This window comes from Ipomoea triloba, chromosome 9 (genome assembly GCF_003576645.1).
Source record: "Ipomoea triloba cultivar NCNSP0323 chromosome 9, ASM357664v1".
Classification (NCBI taxonomy): Eukaryota; Viridiplantae; Streptophyta; class Magnoliopsida; order Solanales; family Convolvulaceae; genus Ipomoea; species Ipomoea triloba.
Window position 1 is genome coordinate 27,928,753 of NC_044924.1, and position 23,429 is coordinate 27,952,181.

A 23,429-nucleotide genomic window follows, 5' to 3' on the forward strand; every position below is an offset into this window, starting at 1 on the left:
ATATATATATATATATATATATATATATATATATATATATATATATATATATATATATATATATATATACCTACTGCATATTATGACCTAGTCAAAAAAATACAACTACTAACTACTGCATATACATACTACACGAACAATCGAACACTACACATACACACTATAATAACAACCCATAAACAAATATTTAATATCTCACGAACTTACCGTATTGCGAAGTTATTTATTCAATTGGATGAGGACCCATTGCAAAGCTTTGAATCCTAGGATTAAGAACTCCAGGTTTGTTCAATTTTTGCTTCTATCAAGAAACCCATATTTGCTTCTCTTCTTCTTTTTTCGGTGGATTTCCTAGAGTGGAAAAAGAACGGAGAAGGAGGATGGGGAAGAACGGAAGATGGCTGCGCTAGGGAGAACTGAAAGGTTTTGGAGAAATAAGGCTGTCGATAAGTAGAAGTGAATTTTGGGGGATGGGGAAAACGGTAACAGGGTTGCGTGAGGGCCGGGAGATTAATAATTAATCGGTTCGCTTAGTGTGTAGAGGCTAATGTTCATGGTAAGCAAATGTCATACAGATTCAAGTTATAGTCAAATGCATGTTGGAGATATATTCAATTTGGAAGCTGACATGTTAGGTTATCGTTTTGTACAGGGTAGTTTTCTTCACTGACATATTCCTAGGGATTGTGTCGAGAAATTTGACAAAACATTCAAAGAACTTTATGGACGAGATTATATCTGCTAAAATACCCAACAAGGTTGAAGACAAGGAGTATTTTGATGTAGTAGAAGAATTTATAGTTCATGGACCATGTGGAGTTGCTACGAAGAAATCACCTTGCATGGTAAATGGTAAGTGCTCCAAACATTTCCCTAAAAAGTTTGCAAGTTACTCAAATTTGGATGAAGATGGTTACCCAATATATAGGCGACGCGAAGATGGTAGGGTAGTTGTAAAAAATGGAATGGAATTGGATAATCGTTCTATCGTCCCACATAACAGAGCTTTGCTTCTAAAGTACAAGACACACATGAACGTTGAGTGGTGTAACCAATCTAGGTCTATAAAATACCTTTTCAAGTACGTGAACAAAGGAAATGATCGGGTAATAGCTGAATTTTACAAGAGTACAGTGGATGGTGATGGAAATGAAGTAATAGATGAGATAAATATGTACTACGATTACCGATATGTACCTGCATGTGAGGCTACATGGCATCTTCTGAGCTATGAAGTGCAATACAGGACACCACCTGTTGAAAGGCTAAGTTTTCACTTGCCTGAGTGTCAATCAGTAATATTCCATGATGATGATAGTATCACTGAGGTCATGAATAGATATACTGTGGATTAGAGCATGTTTTTAGGCTGATTTGATGCAAACAAGAAATACGAAGAGGTCAGGTTGTTAAGTTATATTGAAATGCCTAATAAGTTTGTTTGGAAAAAGGACATTAGAGAGCGGCACCCAAGAAAGAAAGGATTTTCAATCGGCCATATCTTTTACGTACTACCGGGAACTGGAGAGCTATATTTCCTTAGATGCCTTCTTAATATAGTTCATGGACCTACATGTTTTAAAGACATTCGTTCATTTAATGGGGTTGAGTATGTTACTTTTAGAGATGCATGTTATGCACGTGGATTGTTAGATGACGACAAGGAATACATTGATGCAATTAACGAGGCTAGTCATTGGTCATCAGCTCAATCAATGAGGAAATTTTTTGTCACCTTAATGACAACCAACTCTTTGAATATATAGGCCAGAAATGGTATGGGATGCTACATGGCAGCATCTTCCTGAAGACACACAATTCAACCAGCGTAGGTTACTTCAAAATCAAGGTATGTTATTATTATCATTTAATTTAATAAATCTAAACATAACATTCCAACGCTTTTTCTTGACTTTATTAACTTTTTTTCGTTGTGCAGAACTTATCTTAAGTGATCATGAGAAGAAAAATTTGACTTTGATTGAGTTAGAGAAATTATTATAGATTATGAACAGGTCTTTGAAAGAGTTTGCACCAATGTCTTTTCCGAACTTTGATTCAACAATATTAGGTGGAAATCGTTTGTTGATGGAGGAGCTATCTTACGACCGTGCAGCCCTTGCGAAAGAGAGTGTTCATTTGACAGCACAACTAACCGATGAACAAAGAGTTGTGTATGCTACAACGGGAAAAACATTTGTATTGAAAACTTTATCTTCAACTTTGCAGTCAAAAGGTGAAATAGTTCTAAATGTTGCTTCAAGCAGCATAGCTTCATTACTTCTACCTGGTGGCAGGACTTCACATTCACGGTTTGCTATTCATATCTCTCTCACTAAGGACTCTACCTGTAATATACGACCCGGAAGTGATTTGGCTGAGTTAATTGTTTGATGCCATTTAATAATTTGGGATGAGACACCGATGATGCACAAATACTATTTTGAAGCATTAGATAGAACAATGAGAGACTTACTACGTTTTGTTAATCCAAGAAGTTCAAATCAAACTTTTGGTGGAAAAACAGTTGTTTTAGGGGGTGATTTTAGGCAGATATTGCATGTGGCTCCAAAAGGTACCAGACAAGATATCGTGGTTGCAACCATAAATGCTTCTTATTTGTGAGACAATTGCAAGATTTTGAAGTTGACTAAGAACCTTCGTTTGAATAGTATTAGTGATCGTACTGAATTGGAACAACTTGAAGTTTTTACAAATTGGATTGCATCAATTGGAGATGGAATAATTGGAGATCAAAATGACGGTTGTGTAGAAGTTGAAATTCCACAAGACATGTTATTGTCCAAAAATGGTGATCCCATTGCAACTATAGTGGAGGACACATTCCCAATGTTTTCGATAAACAATGCAGATAATAGCTTTTTAGAAAGTCGTGCGATCCTAGCTCCAACACTTGATGTGGTCAATGTTGTAAATCAATACATGAGTGACATACATGTTGCTGAGACTAGGACATACTTGAGTTGCGACACAGTATGTCGGTCTGAGTCGGATGATGGTATTCTCGCAGACGTGCACACATCAGAAATTCCTAAATGGTATTCGGGCTTCAGCCACACCTAATCTCTCATTGACATTAAAGGTTGGATCCCCGGTGATGCTTTTGAGAAACATTGATCATTCACTCGGGCTTTGTAACGGTACTAGATTGATAGTGACCAAGCTGTCCGAGCACGTAATAGAAGCAAAGATTTCGATAGGTGATCACTCAGGTACTAGGGTGTTGGTCCCACGAATGTCTATGACTTCATCAGATCTAAGATTGCCATTCAAGTTCAAACGAAGACAATTCCCGTTGATGATGTCATATGCAATGAGCCAATGACTATAAATAAAAGTCAGGGACAAACATTATCTCATGTTGGTTTGCTTCTAAAAAACCAGTATTTGTGCACTGACAGTTATATGTAGCCGCATCTAGAGTAAGTAATCCTAAGGGTCTCAAATTCCTGATCTGTAATGACTTAGATAATAATTCTAATTCAACCACTAATGTAGTATACAAAGAGGTATTTAATAATTTGCAAATTCATTCTTTTAAGTCTTTACTGTTTTCTCATTGTTGTCTAGAAGAAATATAAACAAAACAATACAATTAAATTGACATATACATACATCAAAAAAGTTTACAATTTAAGTTTGTGCATCGCACAGATACTTTACTAGTAATTGTTAATTTCAATTCTATTTTTTCATCTATTAATAAACATTATGTCTTTTACCAGCCAATCATTACAAACTATTTAGCATACTTATAGTTTAATTATATAGATTATTATAGTTTAATTATATAAATTATATATTTATCATACTTATAGTTTATTTATATAGATTATTAAACTACTTAACTATATATATTTATCATACTTATGTATCAACTTTTTTAGGCCAAGTAATCTTATACTAGACAATAAAATAATATATGTTTATAATGTACGTCCATGGGATTGAGGAATGTAAGTATTGAAAGTGATTCCTCAGAGATTGTAGAAAGCTTTGGATGCGAATTTGCGCCGGACAATATTGCGCACAATATCGTTCAAGCCTGTAAACGGGAACTGAAATTCTTTGAAAGTCGGCGGATCAAGACAATTGCACGTGAACAAAACTTCGTGGCCGATGCCCTTGCTAAGTTTGCGAAAGGATGTTCGAAAGGGATGCATGTGTTGGCGGAACCACCGAGAATCATTCTAAATATGTTAGATAATGACGTTGTTGGGTATCCAACATGGCGCAATAGCTGTTACTTTGGCTAATTCTGCTGTCGGGCCTGGGTAACTCCCTTCCATTTACATATAAAATAAAAATATTGTACGTCCCGTGCATCGCATGGGTCAATGGGTCAATTACTAGTTTGTTGAAAACAACGAAAACATATTTTAGAAAAGATTAGTTTAAAACTTTGAATGTATGACCACATAGTGCAGTGGATTAGCGCGTTTGACTTCAGATCAAAAGGCCGTGGGTTCGACTCCCATTGTGGTCATTTAAATAATTAATTAAATAACTATTCCTTAAAAAAACACTTAAAATATTAACTCTTCTGAAACTAAAATGGAAGATAATAATATTATTAATTCCAAAATTAAGTGAAAATTTATAATATTAATTGTATTTAGTTATTGTTATGAATATAATTATACTTTTTTTTGTCTATAAATAAATATAAGTTATATTTATGAATATAAATATAAAAATTTTATCTATAAATAAATATAACACACCTATAATTATGTGTTATAGGTAATTGGCACGATAACAAACCTCCTATTAAACAAGTATAATTTCGAGTGGGTGCTAGTTTCAACCGAGAATTGGGAAGAAGAATATACATATAAAAGATAGGGGAAAAGACTTAATTAATATCCTGATTGTTTTCCAAAATATATGATGCCTATTATTTATAGTATTCTACTCCTACATCTAGCTAATTCTCATAATATAATAATTCCTATTTATAAAATTTTCCTAATTTTAATAATACAATAATTCTTATAATTAATTATCCCCATTTCTATGCCCATACGGGCATGTCACATGATAATGATGATACAGGTGTGTAATATAACAATGACAATTCATAAAAACTAAAAAAAAAAAAAGTATGTGACTAAAAACATGTTTGACTCACATATTAAATTTTGAGATAATAGAAATATTATTTTATAAGGCATTTAATATAATATGAATTTCGTCCCATTATTTAGTTCGTGAAAGTAATAACTTTTAGAAATTATATTATAGTATTTTGTTAGATTAAAGAATAGAAATGTAATAAATATTCAAAATACAAAATTGCATTTTACAATAAGATTGGCTAAGATAAATTAACACACATATATTCACGATGATTCAATAATAGTCTAATACCAGTCCAAATGATAGGTTTGGTGAAATTATTTTAATTCCCAAGTGATACTCGGATACATATATAATTAATTTATTATTTTTTTTAGTACTATCAAGTCTATTACAAGGTAGTATATATTCAATATACTTTATCCATCTGTTGTAGCCCAAAAAGTCAATTGTTTTAAAAGCTATTTAGTCGCAATTGGTACAATATCATATAAGAATTGAAATTAACTTACACATCATTACTCCGAGCAATAATAGAAGAGAAGAAAAAAACATTTCCACTTTAGTTCTTACTTGATAGTATTGAAACGATATGAAGTCTTGGACATTATAATGACAATTATAATTCTTGCTCACACAAAGTTTGACAGGCGTTTTGTTCATATTATCAAGAGAATGTTACATTGAAATGTCACTATTTGGCTCGAGTTATCTAAGATTTCAAGAGAATGTCATATACAATTCATATTTTGTTTCAAAAAAAAAAAAAGTGATTGCTGAATTTTTTAAAGCTATCTAACATTCCTTTGCAATTGATATTTCGATTTTTGGTCCTCTTCCTCTACTAAAAACAAAGACCTAAAACTACAAGGAGTTGTTTATCAATTAGTATTACACTTTAATATTATCAATTAGTATTACATTTTCAGTATAACTCTTAGTATTACATTTTTAGTATAACTCATACCAGATTAAGGAACTGAGCATGAAAAACTTAAAAAGGGGAAGACCTAAAACTACAAGGAGTTGTTTATCAATTAGTATTACACTTTAATATTATCAATTAGTATTACATTTTTGGTATAACTCTTAGTATTATATTTTCAATATAACTCCTACCAGGAAAAACTTAAAGAGGGGAAGGCCTAAAACTACGTGGAGTTGAAAGTCAGTGAATCCCGCGTAAACAAAGCTCGTTTTATCCATGGAATTACAGAAGCTGCTGCTATTGCTGTTGCGAAAGGCACCGCTTTCCATTGTGCCAATAGCGTATTGTTAGTACTTAGTACCCATTTCTAATGCTTTTTGTCTATTTCTTATGAAATTACATTACAATAATCACAACCAGCCAATGCACATCATGCTTTGCTTTGCTTCACTCTTTTCACTTCACTGCTAATAAGGATCAGTGTCTACGTTTCAAGAATTCTTAGGCAGATTAATCTCCTAATCTCTTATGCAGGAAAGGGTAATCTGTATTTCCCAAAAACTTTATGTTGATTTCTTGGGCACTGATTTAACTTTAGCCCCAAAGTTTTTGATTTCTAATTTAATTTCTTGCATCCAGTTAATTATATTTGTTAGTTTCATCAGTCACTCAGTTCTATGTTTCTACTATTTTTTGGGTGACGGGAAACCCGCAACAACTACACGAAGGTGTACACTTGATAAATCCCGCTTTTTCCCTAACAGATATCCTAGGGTGTACACCGAATAAATCTCGCCTTGTTAAAGGACCACAAGGAGATAAACCAGCTTAGGTTACCTATAGCTTGCCTTCTCAAATCAAAAAGGCTAATAGGCCACTCTTGCTGGGAGTAGACTTTGTAATCTTGTGGTTACCAAGTCAACAGTTTATGAACTTGGCTTGGGTTGTCCCTATGTTTCTACTCTTGCTTACATGATTCCTTGTTATTTACTTTCTTTTTGTCCCTTCTAAACCCTTACCTGGGTTGTGTTAGAATATGACTTGTTATCAGCTTCCTAGAACAGGACTATTTTCCCTTGTGAACATGGAACTTTGTCCTGTGTATAATAAATGCACCTACAACAATATTGCATTATCTTCACATGGTAGTGTATATATATATATGTGTGTGTGTGTGTGTGTAGGTTCATATCTTATAGGTACTCAATCAAAAGGTATACAGCATTATATGAATCCTAATGAACTTTAGATTCAAACTGGGATGAAATGTTTTGTTTGAAAGTGATAACATTATGTTGTTGAAGGTTTCATTTAAATTGAATGAATATTGTGAGCTTCGTTCATATATGATGAATATTTAGTTCAAGCACCCATGGTTCATGGTATAATTTTCGTGTTCCGTATGTTATCCCTGTTTCTGTTTTTGTTTTCGAACATATGTTCTCTTCCCTAGATAATTGCTTCTTGTGCGTGTATGTAGGGGAGATGTAGAGATTATTTTGTGTTATAACACAGCAAAATACTCTATCTGGTCCTTAAAAATTGCTATGTGAGAAGTACAATTTAGATAGCTTGTTTTCTTATTCATACTTTTCTGCTTTCCATTTGTTATGACTTCAAATTCTTGGACTGATGATTCTAAAGTGTTTCAGTGATGCTAAAGTTTTTGTGTCTCGGTATGAAATCCGCCAAGCATGAAAGGCGAAGAAGTCTTGAGAATAAATGTGCAACCCAAAATACCACTGGAAGTGATGGCGACAACAAGACTTCAGGTTCCGGTCTCAACTCTGATCTGTTTCTGCCCAATGAGATTATTATCGAAATCCTGAGCTGGTTGCCCGTGGACGCATTGCTGAGAGTAAAATGTGTGTGCAAGTCGTGGCGCTCTACAATCCAAGAGCGCGACTTCATTAAGAAACACATGAGCAGACCGGGAATTGTTGTGGAATATGCTGCAAAAACGAGTGATAATAACGGGAATGAGAAAGCGTACAAATGGCTATATGTTCGAGATGGATTAGTGCTGGAGAGGAATAACTTGTTATTCCCAAAATACCATATAAGGAACCCCGCTACAAAGCTAAAGCTTGACCTGCCTAATCCACGCGTACCCCTGCTGTTTATTAGTATGTTTTTCCTCTCAACCAGTAATGACTATAAGGTGGTTTATATCCATCACAAACAAGGAGCCACTTCTAGTGCTGTTGCTGTTGCTGTTCTAACTATTGGTACCGATTCTTCGTGGAGATCCCTTGATATTCCTAGCTTGCATAAGATTAAGAGCCAGAGAAGACAGATTACCCGCAAATCAATTGCTGAAGTCTACTACATTATTGTGTTGGGAGACTACGAAATTGTTTGCCTCGAGATGGAAACCGAGAGCTTCACGAGCGTTCAAATCCCTGAGAGGTTGTTCCCGGATTGGAACAACATCGAGTCTTTAAACTGGAGAGGGAAGCTAGCGCTCGCATCTGTTGTGGGAGAGAAGATTAACATTTGGGTGTTGGAAAGCTACAAGAAGCAAAAATGGGAAAACATAAAGGTTGTTTTGCCCTTGGATTCAATTATGAATGGCAACGTTATGCCTTTCGAAGCAAATGGGGACTGGTTGTGGATTAACGTTAACTATGAACACCGAGTTGCTTATAACTTGAGGACCAATAGAGTCTCCACGGTCTTCTCAGCGCTGCCTAGACAGAAGATTGAGTACGTGTATAAACCTTCCTTGGTGCACTTTAAAGAAATGACTCCGGTAGAGAACTAGACCAAATGGTATCGTCTTTCTTCCCTTCCTCTTTTATCACAGTCATGCTTTTTTGAGCTGTGAAAAGAGTGTTTCTCTTTTGCAATTGTGCAGTATATCTACTTTCCATTAGGCAAAGATTATGATTATGAAAAGGGAAACTGACAAACTGCCATTGACCCCATTGTTGCTTCCTGTTTCAGGTTGGCTGCTGATCATGATGGCTAGGATGATGTATGTTTCATCAATGGCTCTCCAGGACTCTTTCTCCTTTCAACTATAGTTGTTGGCTTTGCTTGAACATATAACAGTTTAAGGACTTCAGAACTATTGTTCTTTTCTATCTTAGTGCTCTAATGAAATTCTTACATTATGTGAAAAGGAACTGATTTTCATAATTTGGTGTGCTTGTTCTTTTTGAAAACATGGATTATGGTGTGAATATATACTTAAGAAAGCATTTTTGGTCAGGCAGAAAATATACAATTTCATGATTTTAAAAGAATCTCCAAATTCGATCTCTATCCGTTCGTGCCCTTCGGGAATGCTTGTTGATAATATTAATACTATTTCAGGAAGTTTTCCTAATTTAATCTTTTCTTTTGTTAAGCGTTCAATGAACGCAGTAGTTCATGTATTTGTTAAGGCTATTTTTTTTTTAGGGTGAAAAATTAATTCATTAAATCAACGGCAAGACAATCAACAAGAAAAGGGGGAGGGACGTCAAACCACTCCCCGCAACCTGGCTCAGAAATGGCCTCCCGAGCAACAATGTGGGCGACACAATTCGCAGATCGCCTAACAAACCCGAATTTGACATCACTTATCAACGATGCCAATTCTTTAATATCTTCCACTAACAAACCAAAAGCAGAATGAAAAGAAATACTACGTAAAGCATTAAACAAAAGTTGTGAGTCAGTTTCCACATCAACCTCTCCCATGCCTGTTTCCTTCAACCAGCTCAGAGCCTCACGCATGCTCAGTGCCTGACTTCCATCGCACCCATAACATGCACACTCTTCGCCGCAAGGAAATTACCACCATCATCTCTTAGCACCCAACCCAGACCCATAACATCTCGATCATAATTAAGTGCGACATCCGTGTTAAGCTTGAGTCTTCCTCGCTGCGGGCAACGCCATTTACCAATGCACTCGTTATTGCTAGCCCGTAAGCAATTAGAATCATTCGCTGCCCTCCAATTCCGAAGATAAGATGCGGACTGTTGCAAGACTACATTAGCAACAAAAGGAATATTATTCCACAAACAATCATTCCTGATAGTCCACAGCCCCCAACAAGTCAAAACAAAAGAGTCCAGCTTATCACCCTTTAAAGCATGAATACAACTTAGAAACCATTCAGAGACATTACGTACCACAACACTGCTCACTCCCAGCCCCAACGTCATCCAAACCTTCTTCACTTCACTACAATTGGCAAAAAGGTGACTAGAACTCTCATCCACTACCCTACACATGCGACACATAACAGAACAGTGAACATGTTTACTCAGCAAAGCATCACGGGAGGGAAGAAAACTAGAAGCTAATTGCCAACAAAATAATTTAACCTTGGGTGGCACATGCATAGCCCATAGCTTGTTCCATGGTCTATCATCACAAAGTTGTTCCGTGAGCAATCGGTAGCACGATTTAACAGTGTACGCCCCTTTACTGTCCCAATGCCAAGTCCATATGTCCGGAGGTCTACGTCTGCTAATAGGAATTTTCAATATCAGATTAGCATCACGTTCGTCGAAGATATCACAAATACAATCCACATCCCACATACCTTGTTCGTTCATCAAAGAGGCAACTAGAGCATAAAAGATTGACTCATGCAGTATCGTTTGAACATACGGGATGTCGTCATTTGGTAACCAGGCATCATTTGTTAAGGCTATTGTTTCTTTGAATGAATGTAATGTTAGTTCGATGCTCCGCCCGAAATCATTTTGTATAGTTTGAGGCTTGATATGAATTAATGGTCTCTCTCTTTTCAAAACAAAAATAATTATAAAACAAAATCTCCAAATTATCCCTTTCAAATCCTTTCGGAGGATGCTAATGGCTTAGACTCAATTACAACAATTGTTATACAATGGACTAAGGTTTACATTGCACCTTCAGCAACACATTTTGTATATATAGTTAATAGTTTCTGTACATGTAAATAACTTGATAACTACTGACAACTTAGGATGGAATATAAAATGAAAGGTTAATGTATTTAGGCCCAACCCATCGTGAAGGATTAGAGAGCATACACGTATAAGTGAAGATACAAATATATTTCTTTGCTTAACTCAAAATATCTGACCGCATAGCGCAGTGGATTAGCGCGTCTGACTTCGGATCAGAAGGTCGTGGGTTCGACTCCCACTGCTGTGGTCGTTTCCTATACCCTCTGGTTTATACACAAACGACTAATCTAAATTACGCTTTTACATGTATAAGTGAAGATAAAAATATATTTCTTTGCTTAACACAAAACATCTGACCGCATAGCGCAGTGGATTAGCGCGTCTGACTTCGGATCAGAAGGTCGTGGGTTCGACTCCCACTGTGGTCGTTCGCTAAACTACCGGTTTTCCACCAACGCCTAATTCAAATTACGCTTTTACCCACCATTACATGTGATAAAAACATACCTTAGCTCGGTAATTCCTTAAAATTACATTTTCTTTTGAAATTTTTTTCTACATATTTTGCACTTTGGCAACATTGCTCAAAAAAATAATTCAGCATTTAAATAATTTAGCAACATTCAATTGGTAATTCATCCATTTAAGTATATATTGAAAATAATATTCATCAATTTGTCTAACAACACTACATTAATTCATAAACGAATTAGAAAATATATTATCTAATAAATTAATCAACTTTAATAAATAATTTATTTACAAAATATATTCACACATGTATTGTTGGATAGATTAGACCCAAATCAAGACTATGGAACGTACTTAGCCCGAGTGAAAATAAGACTTGCCTCAAGACAAGGGAGCCTGACAACTGACCTCAGGGTCAGATCAAGGTGGGGTTGGCTTGAGTCGGTGACGTTGGATCGGCAAAGCAAGGAAGTCAAGTCGCGCATGATGCAATCAGCTGACGAGGAAGTCAGGCTGGCAAAACACAGTCAGCCAATGTGGTTGTAATCGCCTGATCTGAGTGAAACAACACTCGGGTTGCACGGGTAGCTGCCCAAACATACTTTGTATAAATGACAACGTACTTGTCTTGTCTAAACATCTCATGTCCTATTAAAACACTATTATTGTAATATCCTAGCAATTCAATACAACATTCATCTTACCTATCTTATTACTACACAATATAATCTTTGTAAACGTTATTCTTGTCCTTTATGAGCACTCTTCTTGTCTTTACACTTTTTTTTTTCCCTTTCAATTAATTGGGTTAGTTAATATATATACGAAATATATAAAAAGATTTAAAGTTTAAAACATAATCCCACGTACCAAGAAAAGAAGAAGAACAAACGAAGGATTCAAGTCGAGTATGCATTCTCTCCTTAAAACCAATTCCTCACCTCCCAAAGGTGCTAGGAGTGTTGTGATGTAGGTTTCCCAAAATAAAATGAATCAACGATATTATGTTTGAGTACTCAAACAATAGTACCTTCGGCGAACTAGAACAAAGGCTTTGCACAGAAGCTAGTTTATGAGAGAATGGGCAGAGTTTCAAGAAGAGATAGAACAAAGCTAATAGAGAGAAAAATGAATTTTCTGGTATCTAGCTTTCTACCTGCTCTACGTTGGTTTTATTTATGGGATACTATCCCAAACACACTGCCCAAACACTGGTATATATAGGAGAAGCTTTGAATGATTAGCATTCATGGCATTAAGTAATCCAATTAATATTTAGATTATAATGTTTGAAATGGTCATACTTATTATCGAAATATTTCGTAATATTAACGGTTATGAAAATAATTTTCAATTAATTCGTACCGATCACAATAACCCGTCTTCAAAATATTTGAGTAATCGAGAATTTCGTAACATCCGAAATTTAACCTTCAGGAACCATAGAAAATTACACCAAAAAACAGCTTTCGCAGGTGCAAATTTATGCACCTTGCGAAAGTGCAAAGCACCTCTGGCAGGTGCATTTAGCACCTACGGTGCCACTGCCACAAAGCAGTTGAAAGGGCACCAATGCTTAATAAAGCACTTTAATTAGTGCTTAATACCACTAATACAATGCTTAAGTAGCACCTAAGGTGCTAATTAAATTAGTATATTTCTAGTGTTAATTCTAATTGCATTCTCCGAATTTGTTACACAATTAGCAATAAAATTTTAATTTCTCTCAAATAGGTTCAATTTGAAAATTAATTTTTCATTCATCTATTACCCATTTTGAGCGTACAACATATCAATATCTTCGTCTCATTACGAAGAACCCGAATCCACTTCGACCCGACCACCCAAACACGTAAAGTACATTATTTGAAAGTATATATTATTTGAGTACTGAAAATACATTATTTTATATGCTATCAAATAATGTACATTCAGTACACAAATAATGTACTTTTATTATATTAAAAATGTACCTTATATTCATGGTTCACACAATAATTTGTCTATTGTTGGTTTTTTTTTTTTTTTTTAAATCCGTGGAGGGAGGGGGGGGGGGAGCACATGATGTTATCTTCAATGTGAAGTTGTTTTGAGATCCACACCCTTTAAGTTAGCTACTTTGAGATTCATCATGAAGAATAATTGTTTTGAATTTTTTTAATTTAATAAATGCATTTTTATTATTTTGTACCTACTTATTCATCAAGGAAAGCTAATTACACGAGGAAATAACACACAAAGAAAGTGTCTTTTGAAATTAAAATAATTATTTTATAGTTCATCAAAACACGTAATGTACGATAAAAAGTCCAATTAATAAAATTAAATGTAAAATTATATAATCAAAATGTAAAAAGTTGTACTTATTATTAATTGTGTAGAAAAATGTCGTAAAAGTATATATAAAAAGATAATAAAAATAAGGAAAAATGGTCAAATAGGCCCTGGAAGCAGTGGCGATAGACGGCTGGCGAAACCCTTCCTCGGCGGCTGAAGCAGCGGCGAGCGTCCCCTGTTCTCCCAGCGAGCGGAGCAGCTTGGCGGCAGTCCTCCCTCGACGGTGGCTGGAGCTGTGACGGATGGCAGATCCGACGACCTCTCCTCCCTCTCGCGGGCAGCTTCGAAGGAAATTGGCAGCGAATTAGTGTGAAATAGCAACGGCAGTTGAGCAACAAGCGGGAGGCATCACCTCTGGTTCCCTTCGGCGAACAGCTGCAACAACGTGATTCTCTCTCTCGTCTTCCCTTTTCTGTCCGGCGTGAGCAACGGAAAATAGATCAGCGACGCAGCTCTTCCCTCGTCGATGGCGATTAGGCAGTGGTGGCGTGGACAACAGCTTCTACGGCGACCTCCTCCCCGGCGAGACAACGGCAGCAGCAGCAGACCAGCAGTGGCGGTGTTCGCCCGTGATGAAAGTAGTGTGTTATTGTTGTTTTGTTGCTGAAGATGATTGATGATGATGATGATTTTGGATTTTTGGGTTATGGTCTCTTTCTCGGTTACGGGCAACCATTTGCCGGTTGCCGATCAATTTTTGACTGAAATTTAACTGGAATCTCTCTTATAGGTTACCGGAATTCTAATTACCCGTCATAGCAGGTCATAAATAGGTTTTTGGGTTTCATTGCATGAAAATCAATTGTTGATGGGTGTAATTGTACCTTTAAAAAGTTTAAGGGGCTAATTGACTTTTCAGCTAAAGTTCAAGGGTGTATTTGACCATTTTCCCTAAAAATAATCAATACATTATGTAAAAGAAGAAAAGAAAGTACGATTGAAAGAATTTGCAAGTATATATACAAGAAAGTAATTATAGCATACAATTTATTTAATAGTGTTAACAATTTATAAGAGAAAAGAAAAAAAAAAGAGTAAAATTGAAAAAAATATGTGATTGTACAAGAGAGATAAGAAAATATAAATGTACAAGTTAACATTGTATCTAATTATATTGAAACATTTTTATTCCCATCCATCGTTTATATAATTTAATTTTAAGATTAACAAATTATAATTTTTTTGAATAATGCTAGATACTCATGAATTTTTGTAGACAAATTTGTACACACTACTTGTGTAGTTATGCTGCTTCATTTGGTTCATTCCTAATAAAATCAACAAATTCATAAATGATGGATAGACATACACAAAATTTATGAAACTTATCAACATGTTCAAATTCAAGTAAGGCCATAGTTAACATGTGTAGCATCTCTCGGTTGAGTTTATTGGACATAATCTTCCTAGTGTGATTTACTTATATTATGTGATTTGTAAGCTATTACACATGAACGAGGTTTGCTCAGTCTATACTCTTGGGTAGTGGTTGGGAGTTTTCATCTTCTCTCACACACACAAAGGTACAAATCAAAAGAATTTAAACCATGAGTGGTAAGCATTGCATATAAAGGGGGTTAACCCTAGCTGAGTTGGTTTATTAATCACAAGGTTCTAAGTTTGACTGTCTATAAGAGCTACATATTAATCTTATTGGTTTTAGTCGGTCAGCTATAGGGAACCTTAGCTGATTTACGTCATTGTAGTCTTTTGTTGATTAGAGTTACAAGACGAATTTCACGCAAAACACACCTTTAATTAAATAACAATTGGAGGCTTTCTAGTAAGTCAAAAAATAAACAAAAAGTATATATTTTGATACCATGACCTCTTAGTATTTCTATAATCAAGTTAGATTTCAACAATTTTTGTATGGTCAATTTTTATTGAATTTGAAATTGAGTTAATGTGTATTCCCATTAGAAGAGCTCTTCCGACCTAAGAGAAAGCTATCTTTTTTTGAGTACAAGAGAAAGCTATCTAATTCTATAGAATTATTATGAAGTTGGATTATGTAAAGTGTGATTAAAAAAAAAAGAGAAATAATTAAAATTGAAAAAAAAAGTGGTGTTATTATAAATTGTGTGTAAAAGAGAATTAATTATTAAGATATCTTATTAAGTTCTACTACATGGATTCCTAATTTATACTCCTTTACTTTTACTCTATGATATGACAAGAAATGATAAGTTATCTTCATGTGACAGATGAGATGGATTCAAACCATAAAAGAATTAAAAAAAATCATTTTTTTTTATAAATTAACTTCCACTTTTGTTTCCTGAAATGAAAATTGAGGAAAGATTTTTTTTTTTTAATTACTCTCATTTTTCAAGTCACACATACATATATACAAACACGCACTTACGCGCGGTGCACGCATATAATACACATATTATTTATTTATTTGTTTATTTTGATTCAAATTTAGATTTCTGTCCATTACTAAACAAAATGTCTATTTTTGTTAAAATTCATTCCAAATGCCCGAGCATTTGATTTCGATACTCCTACCAAGTGCTCCCATATTAAATTAAACAACATCTCATTTTCACTCCATTAAATCATTCATCACTATAAAAATACAAGTTATCAAGAGACGTTTAGTTGAAATATCATAATTTGAATCAAATATTTGGTAATCGGAATAAATTTAGTAAACGTTTGATAGTGGATAGGAATTAGTATATATAATGCGTCTGATCAGACTTTAAAATCACATATACAAAATTTAAATTTTATATTTTTTTAATTTCTAAGTATAATTTTCTTAGTTATTATTCATATTGTTAGAATTATAATATATATGAAATACAATTAGGAAAGATTCAATTTAATTATGTAAATTTTTTTTCTATAAATTTATTTAAATATGTGCATAATTAGAGATTATATTAATCTCCACAGGCCTTGTGGTCAAGCAGCACTCGGTGTGCACTCCCATGTGGAATAGAGTGGGTTTGAGCCTCAGTGGAGGCATTTGTTGACTTTTTGTGCTGTGCTTCATTAGGTTGAGAAAGTAGCTATGAACAGATACTACATTATAACAGACTCAGTAGCACTCAAAAAAAAAAAAGAGATTATATTAATCATAAAAAATTTTAATTTTTAATTTTAATTTTGTATGCTATGATAATAGATACTTGACCAAATATTTGAAAATTCTATATTATTATATAATACATTTTAATATATTTTTATTTAAATTCATAATAACAAATTTTTTTTCGTACATCGCACGGATAAAACACTAGTTCATTCTAAATGCGGAATATTTGATTTTGATACTCCTACCAAGTGCTCCCATATTAAATTAAACAACATCTCATCACTGTATAAAGACTCTAAATATTTTCACTCCACTGAATTATTAATCACTATAAAAATACAAATTATCAAGAGATGTTTTGTTGAAATATCGTAATTTGAATCAAATATTTGGTAATCTGAATGGATTTAGTAAACGTTTGATAGTGGATAGGAATTAGCATATTTATGTGTGTGGGTGAGTCTAAATATTTTCCCTCCATTTGTTGAATTACACCTCCCTAAGAATTACAATTCGGTGGCAACTAGGAAAGGAAAAAATAGAAAAACTACATTGCCCTTTATTATTATTATTATTATTATTATTATTACATAAAGACATTTTAGTCTTTATACCACTTTTTCATTTCCTATCCCCAATAATTCAATTCTCCCTATCAAATAATGCAATTTGAATTCCTACTTTATTCCCACCAAATTATAATTCTTTTTCCTTTTAATTTATTCCTTCCAACTAAACGTCCGGTTAGGATTGCAACATATGTCAATAGGTCATAAAATATTAAAATGAGTAACTTACATCTACTTTTAGTGCAGAAAAAAAAAAGAGTTGTTGATTTTTCAAAAAAAAAAAGAAGAAGTTATTGATATGTCAGATCGCACTTAATGGGCTGGATTGACAAAGTTCTAACATCTGGACCCAGACCATAGCCCATTAAAGCCCAGTCCATTTAACTACATCTCTGATCTGAAATCATCTCTCTCATTGGCCATTGCCTTCACTTTCTCTCTCTCTCTCGCTCTTCAAACTGTTGAAAGAGAAGAGAAGTTCAGGTAGCGCCTTCAAGTACCTACCACTTCTTGGTCTTCCCAATATATACACAGCTGATTTTGCATTTCAGCTGCAGAGCAATTCAAGCCTCCATTTTCACCTGAAAAAGGATTCGAAAACTCGAGAATTGAAGACAAACAGAGAGGAATTCGCCATGAAATTGCACAAACAGGCGAGCGTGAATTACAGAAGAGATGAAGAGACGGCCCAGCATACCCCGCCTTACTCCCCCAAAACCCTGAAACACCCCAGATCTCTACCCAGATCCATCAACTATCTCCTCAGAGAGCAGAGGCTTCTGTTCATCCTCGTCGGTATTCTCATTGGCTCCACTTTCTTCATCATCCAGCCCAGCCTTTCACATCTCAGCTCTTCTTCCCCGATTCCTAGATCCCACTCTTTCCACCTCTCCAACAAGGAGGCGCTCCCCGTGTATACCCCTGCCAGGAGTAGCGGCGGATATGGCGCCGCCGGGATCGGGAGAGTGCCCGTCGGGATTGCCAGGAAGCGGATGCGGATTGTCGTCACCGGCGGGGCCGGCTTCGTCGGCAGTCATTTGGTCGATAAGCTGATGAAGAGAGGCGACGATGTGATCGTCATTGATAATTTCTTCACCGGCAGAAAGGAGAACGTGATGCACCATTTCGGGAATCCGAGGTTTGAGCTCATTAGACATGATGTTGTGGAGCCTATTTTGCTCGAGGTCGATCAGATTTACCACTTGGCTTGCCCTGCTTCCCCGGTTCATTACAAGTATAACCCTGTCAAAACAATCATATCCTTTTTATTTTATTTTATTTTTATTTTTACTTGGATTCGCGCGTTTTTTTTAATATTTTATTTTATTAACTAAAATATGCAAATTGCATGATCTTTAGGATGCTGGTCCTGAAATTTTTGTCCTTTATGCTTGTTTTGTTGTTTACTAATGAATCTTAGAATATGTGCGATTATAATTGATTGATTGCTCTTATGGATGTTGAAAATGTGCTTTGAGAATCTTGACTGCAATTATTACAAGACAAATGTTATGGGCACTCTTAACATGTTGGGACTTGCAAAGAGGATTGGTGCAAGGTTCTTGCTTACTAGTACGAGTGAGGTTTATGGAGATCCACTTGAGCATCCCCAGAAGGAGACTTATTGGGGAAATGTTAATCCAATAGGTAGGTTTCAAGCACTGTATTGTGTGTTTTGCGAAGTTGTGTATACTCTCAATAGGATTATATATATGGTTAGGTGTTGTTAATGAGTTTGAGTGTCAATTAGGTGAGAGGAGTTGCTATGATGAGGGAAAACGTACTGCCGAGACTTTGACTATGGATTATCACCGAGGTGCAGAAGTGGAGGTAATGAAGCATTTGCTTAATTATTAGTCATAACTCATAAACTGCTATGTCAAGTTTGTTGTGGTGTTTTTGTTTTTTGTCCTTATATCTCTTTTGTGTCTGCAAAGGTTCCTTTCTTTTAAAGATCATTGTAGTGTTTTTGTTTTTGTTTTTATTTGTTCTAAAGGAAGTCTGAGGTGGAATCTAATCATCTATAGGTGAATTAAATAGTAAAACACTAAAACCTAAATGTATAAGCTTTTAAAGTAAGTTTCTAAAATTAAGGTAAAGCTGGGATTGGGTGGCCATTTATGGCACACAATGGTATGCATGATCCAAAGCGCGTGAAGTGTCTAGGAGGAAATTATAGATATTATTTACTTCTCGTGATCTCTTTGTATCAAAGATTGATATTTTGGTACAAACATTTTCCTTTTTTTCTTTCCCGTAGGCACTTGTTTTTAATATGAAACTAAAATGGAGACAAGTTAGTTTTCCAGAGGGATGGAAACATAATCATTTCTTTCACATCTACTGTTTTGACACTTTATTCTTTTGCAATTATGGCTTGTATTTAACATGAGCATAACTCTTTTTGTTTGTTTGTTTTTGTATTTTTTTTAGGTTTTTGTTTTTTTTAAATTTTAATTTTTCTAATTTTTTTAAGAAGCAGACATGCCATAAAAGGGTTACAAATTATTGCTTTAATAAGCCCTCAAACTATTTATGATACTTCAATTGCACCCTTGAACTCAAAAGGTTCATATAAACACTTGACTTTTGAAAAAAAAAAAAAGCAAATGAGTCTATTTTACCTGTAAACATCTAGTCAGTGTTAATTTGAAAAGCCATATCTTATTTTATATTAAATTTTAAACTTATGTGGCATCTGTTATTTAATAATAATAGTAGTTATTATTATTATTATTAACTTCTAACAAATCTACAAAGCCTGATGAACTGATTGAAGACTTATGAAATTGGCCTTTTTTTTATAAAAAAATCTTGATGAAGAGTCCTCTTCATCAAGATCTGACAAAGAACAGTTCCTCTTTGTCACAAAGATGGACAGTTCCTCTTCACCACTCACCAGGATCTGGTGACGAGGAACAATTCTTCTTTGTCAAATTCAGAAAGGTGGTAAAAGTTCTTTCTTTGTCTATAAAAATTTTGTACTTGCCTTTCATCATAATTGTCAGCATGCTTTTGCCGATTTGTCATTGATTTCGGATGCAGTAGAAAGCTAAGGTAGCTACTTCCCATGATTTTTAATTATTATTATTAAAGTAGTAAATCAGTCATTTATTAATTAAATGAAAAATATAAAAAAATAATATTTAAATTATAAATGAAATTTGCCAACTAAGCAAATAAACATGACAGATAAGTGATAACCTACTACAACAGGTAATAATCAGGTGAAATGGAGTCAATTGTGGTTTTTTTTTTCCAAAGTTCAAGAGTTCATGTGTACCTTTTTCAAGTTCAAGAGTACAATTGAATTATCCTAAATAGTATGAGCATTTATTTGGCTCTTTTCCCTATTTCATTTACACAGACTTACACAAAATTCCCTTTAGATTTTTCATTCTAATGTCCTTGCATGCACTGTCTGCAATTTGGGTACCTATATTTACCAGGTTACATTGATAATCCAAGTGGCATGCAGATAAGGGTGATTTTTTTTCCCCTTTGCAGGTGCGCATTGCTCGTATTTTCAATACATATGGACCTCGAATGTCACTAGATGATGGACGTGTTGTCAGTAACTTTGTGGCTCAGGTTTGTTTATAATATGTGTGTGTATTTATAAGTATTTATGGATAACTATAATTCATTATAATACTCCATATTATATACTTCAGTTTGCTCATCCCTTAAGTATCTAACAGCAATAGTTATTTCTATGTTATTGTTGTGTAGGCTATTCGCAAGCAACCTATGACAGTGTATGGTGATGGACAGCAAACAAGAAGCTTCCAATATGTTTCTGACTTGGTATGCCATCTTATATCTATCTTGATATCTGAATCGATTTTTATTTGGGGGTGCATCTTCTATCATTATGTCTATTATCTCCTAGATACTGAACATTTGTGATGGCAATATGTAGTTGAGTTCTTGGTGCCTCTCTTTGCCACAAATTTTGACAATTTGGCTCATGCCTCATGGTTGTGCAATTCTAGTTGCAGTTTTGTTTCTTTAGTGTTGATGCAAATTTTTTATTTAAGACCTTTTGATGCCCTTTGCCATCAAGCATCCACGTGGCTGCTACCACTTGTAAGTTAGTAGATCAGTCCACATTAGCTCAAGTATCACATACTAGTCATCATAAAGAATGTGATCCATTCATTTTCTACTACTGCCAACTAGGTTCTCGTTTGGAGAAAAGCAAGATAACTATTCTACTCCTTTATCCTTTTTTTTTTGGGTCTTTACCAATTATGTAGTAAAGGTAGCTTTTAACCATTTTATTTTTTTGGGTACATCTGATGTGGATGCAATTCAAACCCAGACCAAAGACTTGGAAAACCACATTTAAACCTACCACTAGACTAAGCCTCAAATCCCGTTTTGTTTTTCATGCAAGGAAAAGATTGCTGCTTTCCAGTAATGATTAATGAATATAGCATTAAGGAAGCCCTAAACAGATTTGTGTTTTCCCAAAAAGCCTTATTTATATGACAGGGAATTGCTGTCTCAATAAACTGAACAATTCAAAAGTATCTTACCGTTATTTTTCTGCAATAACATGACTCTGAAGACACCTTTTCTCCTATCTCGCTCTTACTGCATATGAACTTTTTCCTGAGCAATTCCATAATTTTTATGCTCGTGTATTGAATACTTGGAAAAAACCACTTTTATGCATGTTAACTGTGCACGTCAGCCTGTATACTAAAATGCAAAATACTTTGGAGTAAAATGTGTTTTTCTTGCTGAAGGTTGATGGACTGGTAGCATTGATGGAAGGTGAGCATGTTGGGCCTTTCAACCTGGGAAATCCTGGGGAGTTCACCATGTTGGAGCTTGCTGAGGTCTGTCTAAGATGTTTTTATTCCTTTCTTCAATCATACATCTTTACATATAGAAAAACGGGCAACAAATTATTTTATCAATATATCATTACGCATATGTGCTACCTATACAAGTCCATTTGCGGAATACTTTGTGCAATTTGAGTGGGCTTTCATCAATTGGATATTTCTTAAACACAGGTCGTGAAAAAAGTGATTGATCCTAGTGCAACAATCGAATTTAAACCCAACACTGCTGACGACCCTCACAAGAGGAAGCCGGACATCAGTAGAGCAAAGGAACTTCTAAACTGGGAGCCGAGAATCCCCCTGCAGGATGGGCTGCCCCTCATGGTCAATGATTTCCGCAACCGCATCTTGAATGAAGATGAAGGAAAAGGGAACAAGTAAAGAGTGAGAAGCATAAACAGTATGTATAGATCATACTCTAGTTTGTTATGTTGTTTATTTCTTTGTCTAGTTCATATATTCATTCTTTCTTCTTCACACGTGGCCAACCCAACAGCTATAGTATTCTACACAATAGGAATAAATTGTCTTATTTTGATTTTCTTTTTTTGGGTTGAATTCAAATTTTGTATCTTTACCTTACTTCAAAATTGGGCATTGCCTTGCTGTGTAAAACTCCTTTGTGATATTTGTAAGAAGCTATAGATTTGTGTCTTAAATGTCTTTGATTTTGTTCCCTATGACTAATGTGCATTTCAATACCTGTACTTAACATTATTCTGTGGACTGTGGATACTGCAATATTACTTAACCAAGTTGATGTACAGAGAAACTGTGAGCTGGATGACAGTTTTCCTAGTGCTTTGGAATTAATGGTGTCAAAACGGGCCAACCCGGCCCCATCACGGGCTTGACCAATTTGATGGGCTGGGCTGGGCCGGGCTGGCCCTTTTTGGCTGGACTACATTTTTGTAACTCTGTCCGTCACATAGTGGTTGGCGGGTTAAATCAACTTGGTATGGAGTAAAAAATTTAGACAAAATATTTCTGGAGGACTAAAATATGTACAAATTTGATAGTAAGATATTTTATTGGATGAAATTAAAAGTTGAGGAGCAAAATTGTGACATCGTATAATCAATGAACTATTTTAGTAATTTTATCTCATTTTACAAATAATTGTAAGCTCGACATTGGATTCCATGACATGAATGAGTTTATTTTTTGTGTAGGAATATTTTTGAATTTCTTTTATGATTGGAATTGTTATTCCTTTCATGCATTAAA

General features: G+C 34.8%; 2 protein-coding genes, 1 long non-coding RNA gene and 3 other non-coding genes across 6 annotated transcripts in view; 5 read left to right on the plus strand and 1 right to left on the minus strand.

Moving 5' to 3' along the window:
- Window positions 1-511, minus strand: part of LOC116029009 — a 3,017-nt gene extending 2,506 nt beyond the window's left edge. The window contains exon 1 of the long non-coding RNA XR_004100266.1: window positions 208-511. This is a non-coding gene — a long non-coding RNA (uncharacterized LOC116029009). The remainder of the gene's footprint in view (window positions 1-207) is intronic.
- A 3,922-nt stretch (window positions 512-4,433) lies between these two features.
- On the plus strand, window positions 4,434-4,507 carry TRNASTOP-UCA. Its single transcript has one exon. It is a non-coding gene; the product is annotated as a tRNA-Sec (tRNA).
- Window positions 4,508-6,287: 1,780 nt separating this feature from the next.
- Window positions 6,288-9,146, plus strand: LOC116028979 (F-box protein At5g65850-like). Its single transcript, XM_031270844.1, has 3 exons — window positions 6,288-6,374; window positions 7,681-8,800; window positions 8,975-9,146. Exons 1-2 carry the CDS (start codon window positions 6,305-6,307, stop codon window positions 8,790-8,792), a joined length of 1,182 nt encoding a protein of 393 aa, XP_031126704.1. The 5' UTR covers window positions 6,288-6,304; the 3' UTR covers window positions 8,793-8,800; window positions 8,975-9,146.
- Window positions 9,147-11,093: 1,947 nt separating this feature from the next.
- On the plus strand, window positions 11,094-11,167 carry TRNAR-UCG. The gene has a single exon. It is a non-coding gene; the product is annotated as a tRNA-Arg (tRNA).
- A 107-nt stretch (window positions 11,168-11,274) lies between these two features.
- Window positions 11,275-11,348, plus strand: TRNAR-UCG. The gene has a single exon. It is a non-coding gene; the product is annotated as a tRNA-Arg (tRNA).
- A 6,413-nt stretch (window positions 11,349-17,761) lies between these two features.
- On the plus strand, window positions 17,762-22,865 carry LOC116028978 (UDP-glucuronic acid decarboxylase 1). Its single transcript, XM_031270843.1, has 7 exons — window positions 17,762-18,602; window positions 18,846-18,993; window positions 19,097-19,176; window positions 20,854-20,937; window positions 21,079-21,153; window positions 22,101-22,193; window positions 22,374-22,865. The coding sequence occupies exons 1-7, from the start codon at window positions 17,982-17,984 to the stop codon at window positions 22,581-22,583; spliced, it is 1,311 nt and encodes a 436-aa protein (XP_031126703.1). The 5' UTR covers window positions 17,762-17,981; the 3' UTR covers window positions 22,584-22,865.
- Window positions 22,866-23,429: the final 564 nt, after the last annotated feature.

Excerpts from the sequence above, each read along its gene's own strand:
- LOC116028978 (XM_031270843.1), top strand. The coding sequence starts at position 17,982 with ATGAAATTGCACAAACAGGCGAGCGTGAATTACAGAAGAGATGAAGAG. Across the intron at positions 18,603-18,845 it reads ATAACCCTGTCAAAACAATC|AAGACAAATGTTATGGGCAC; the intron begins ATATCCTTTTTA and ends TGCAATTATTAC. Across the intron at positions 18,994-19,096 it reads GGGAAATGTTAATCCAATAG|GTGAGAGGAGTTGCTATGAT; the intron begins GTAGGTTTCAAG and ends AGTGTCAATTAG.
- LOC116028979 (XM_031270844.1), top strand. The coding sequence starts at position 6,305 with ATGGAATTACAGAAGCTGCTGCTATTGCTGTTGCGAAAGGCACCGCTT. Across the intron at positions 6,375-7,680 it reads CATTGTGCCAATAGCGTATT|TGATGCTAAAGTTTTTGTGT; the intron begins GTTAGTACTTAG and ends AAAGTGTTTCAG.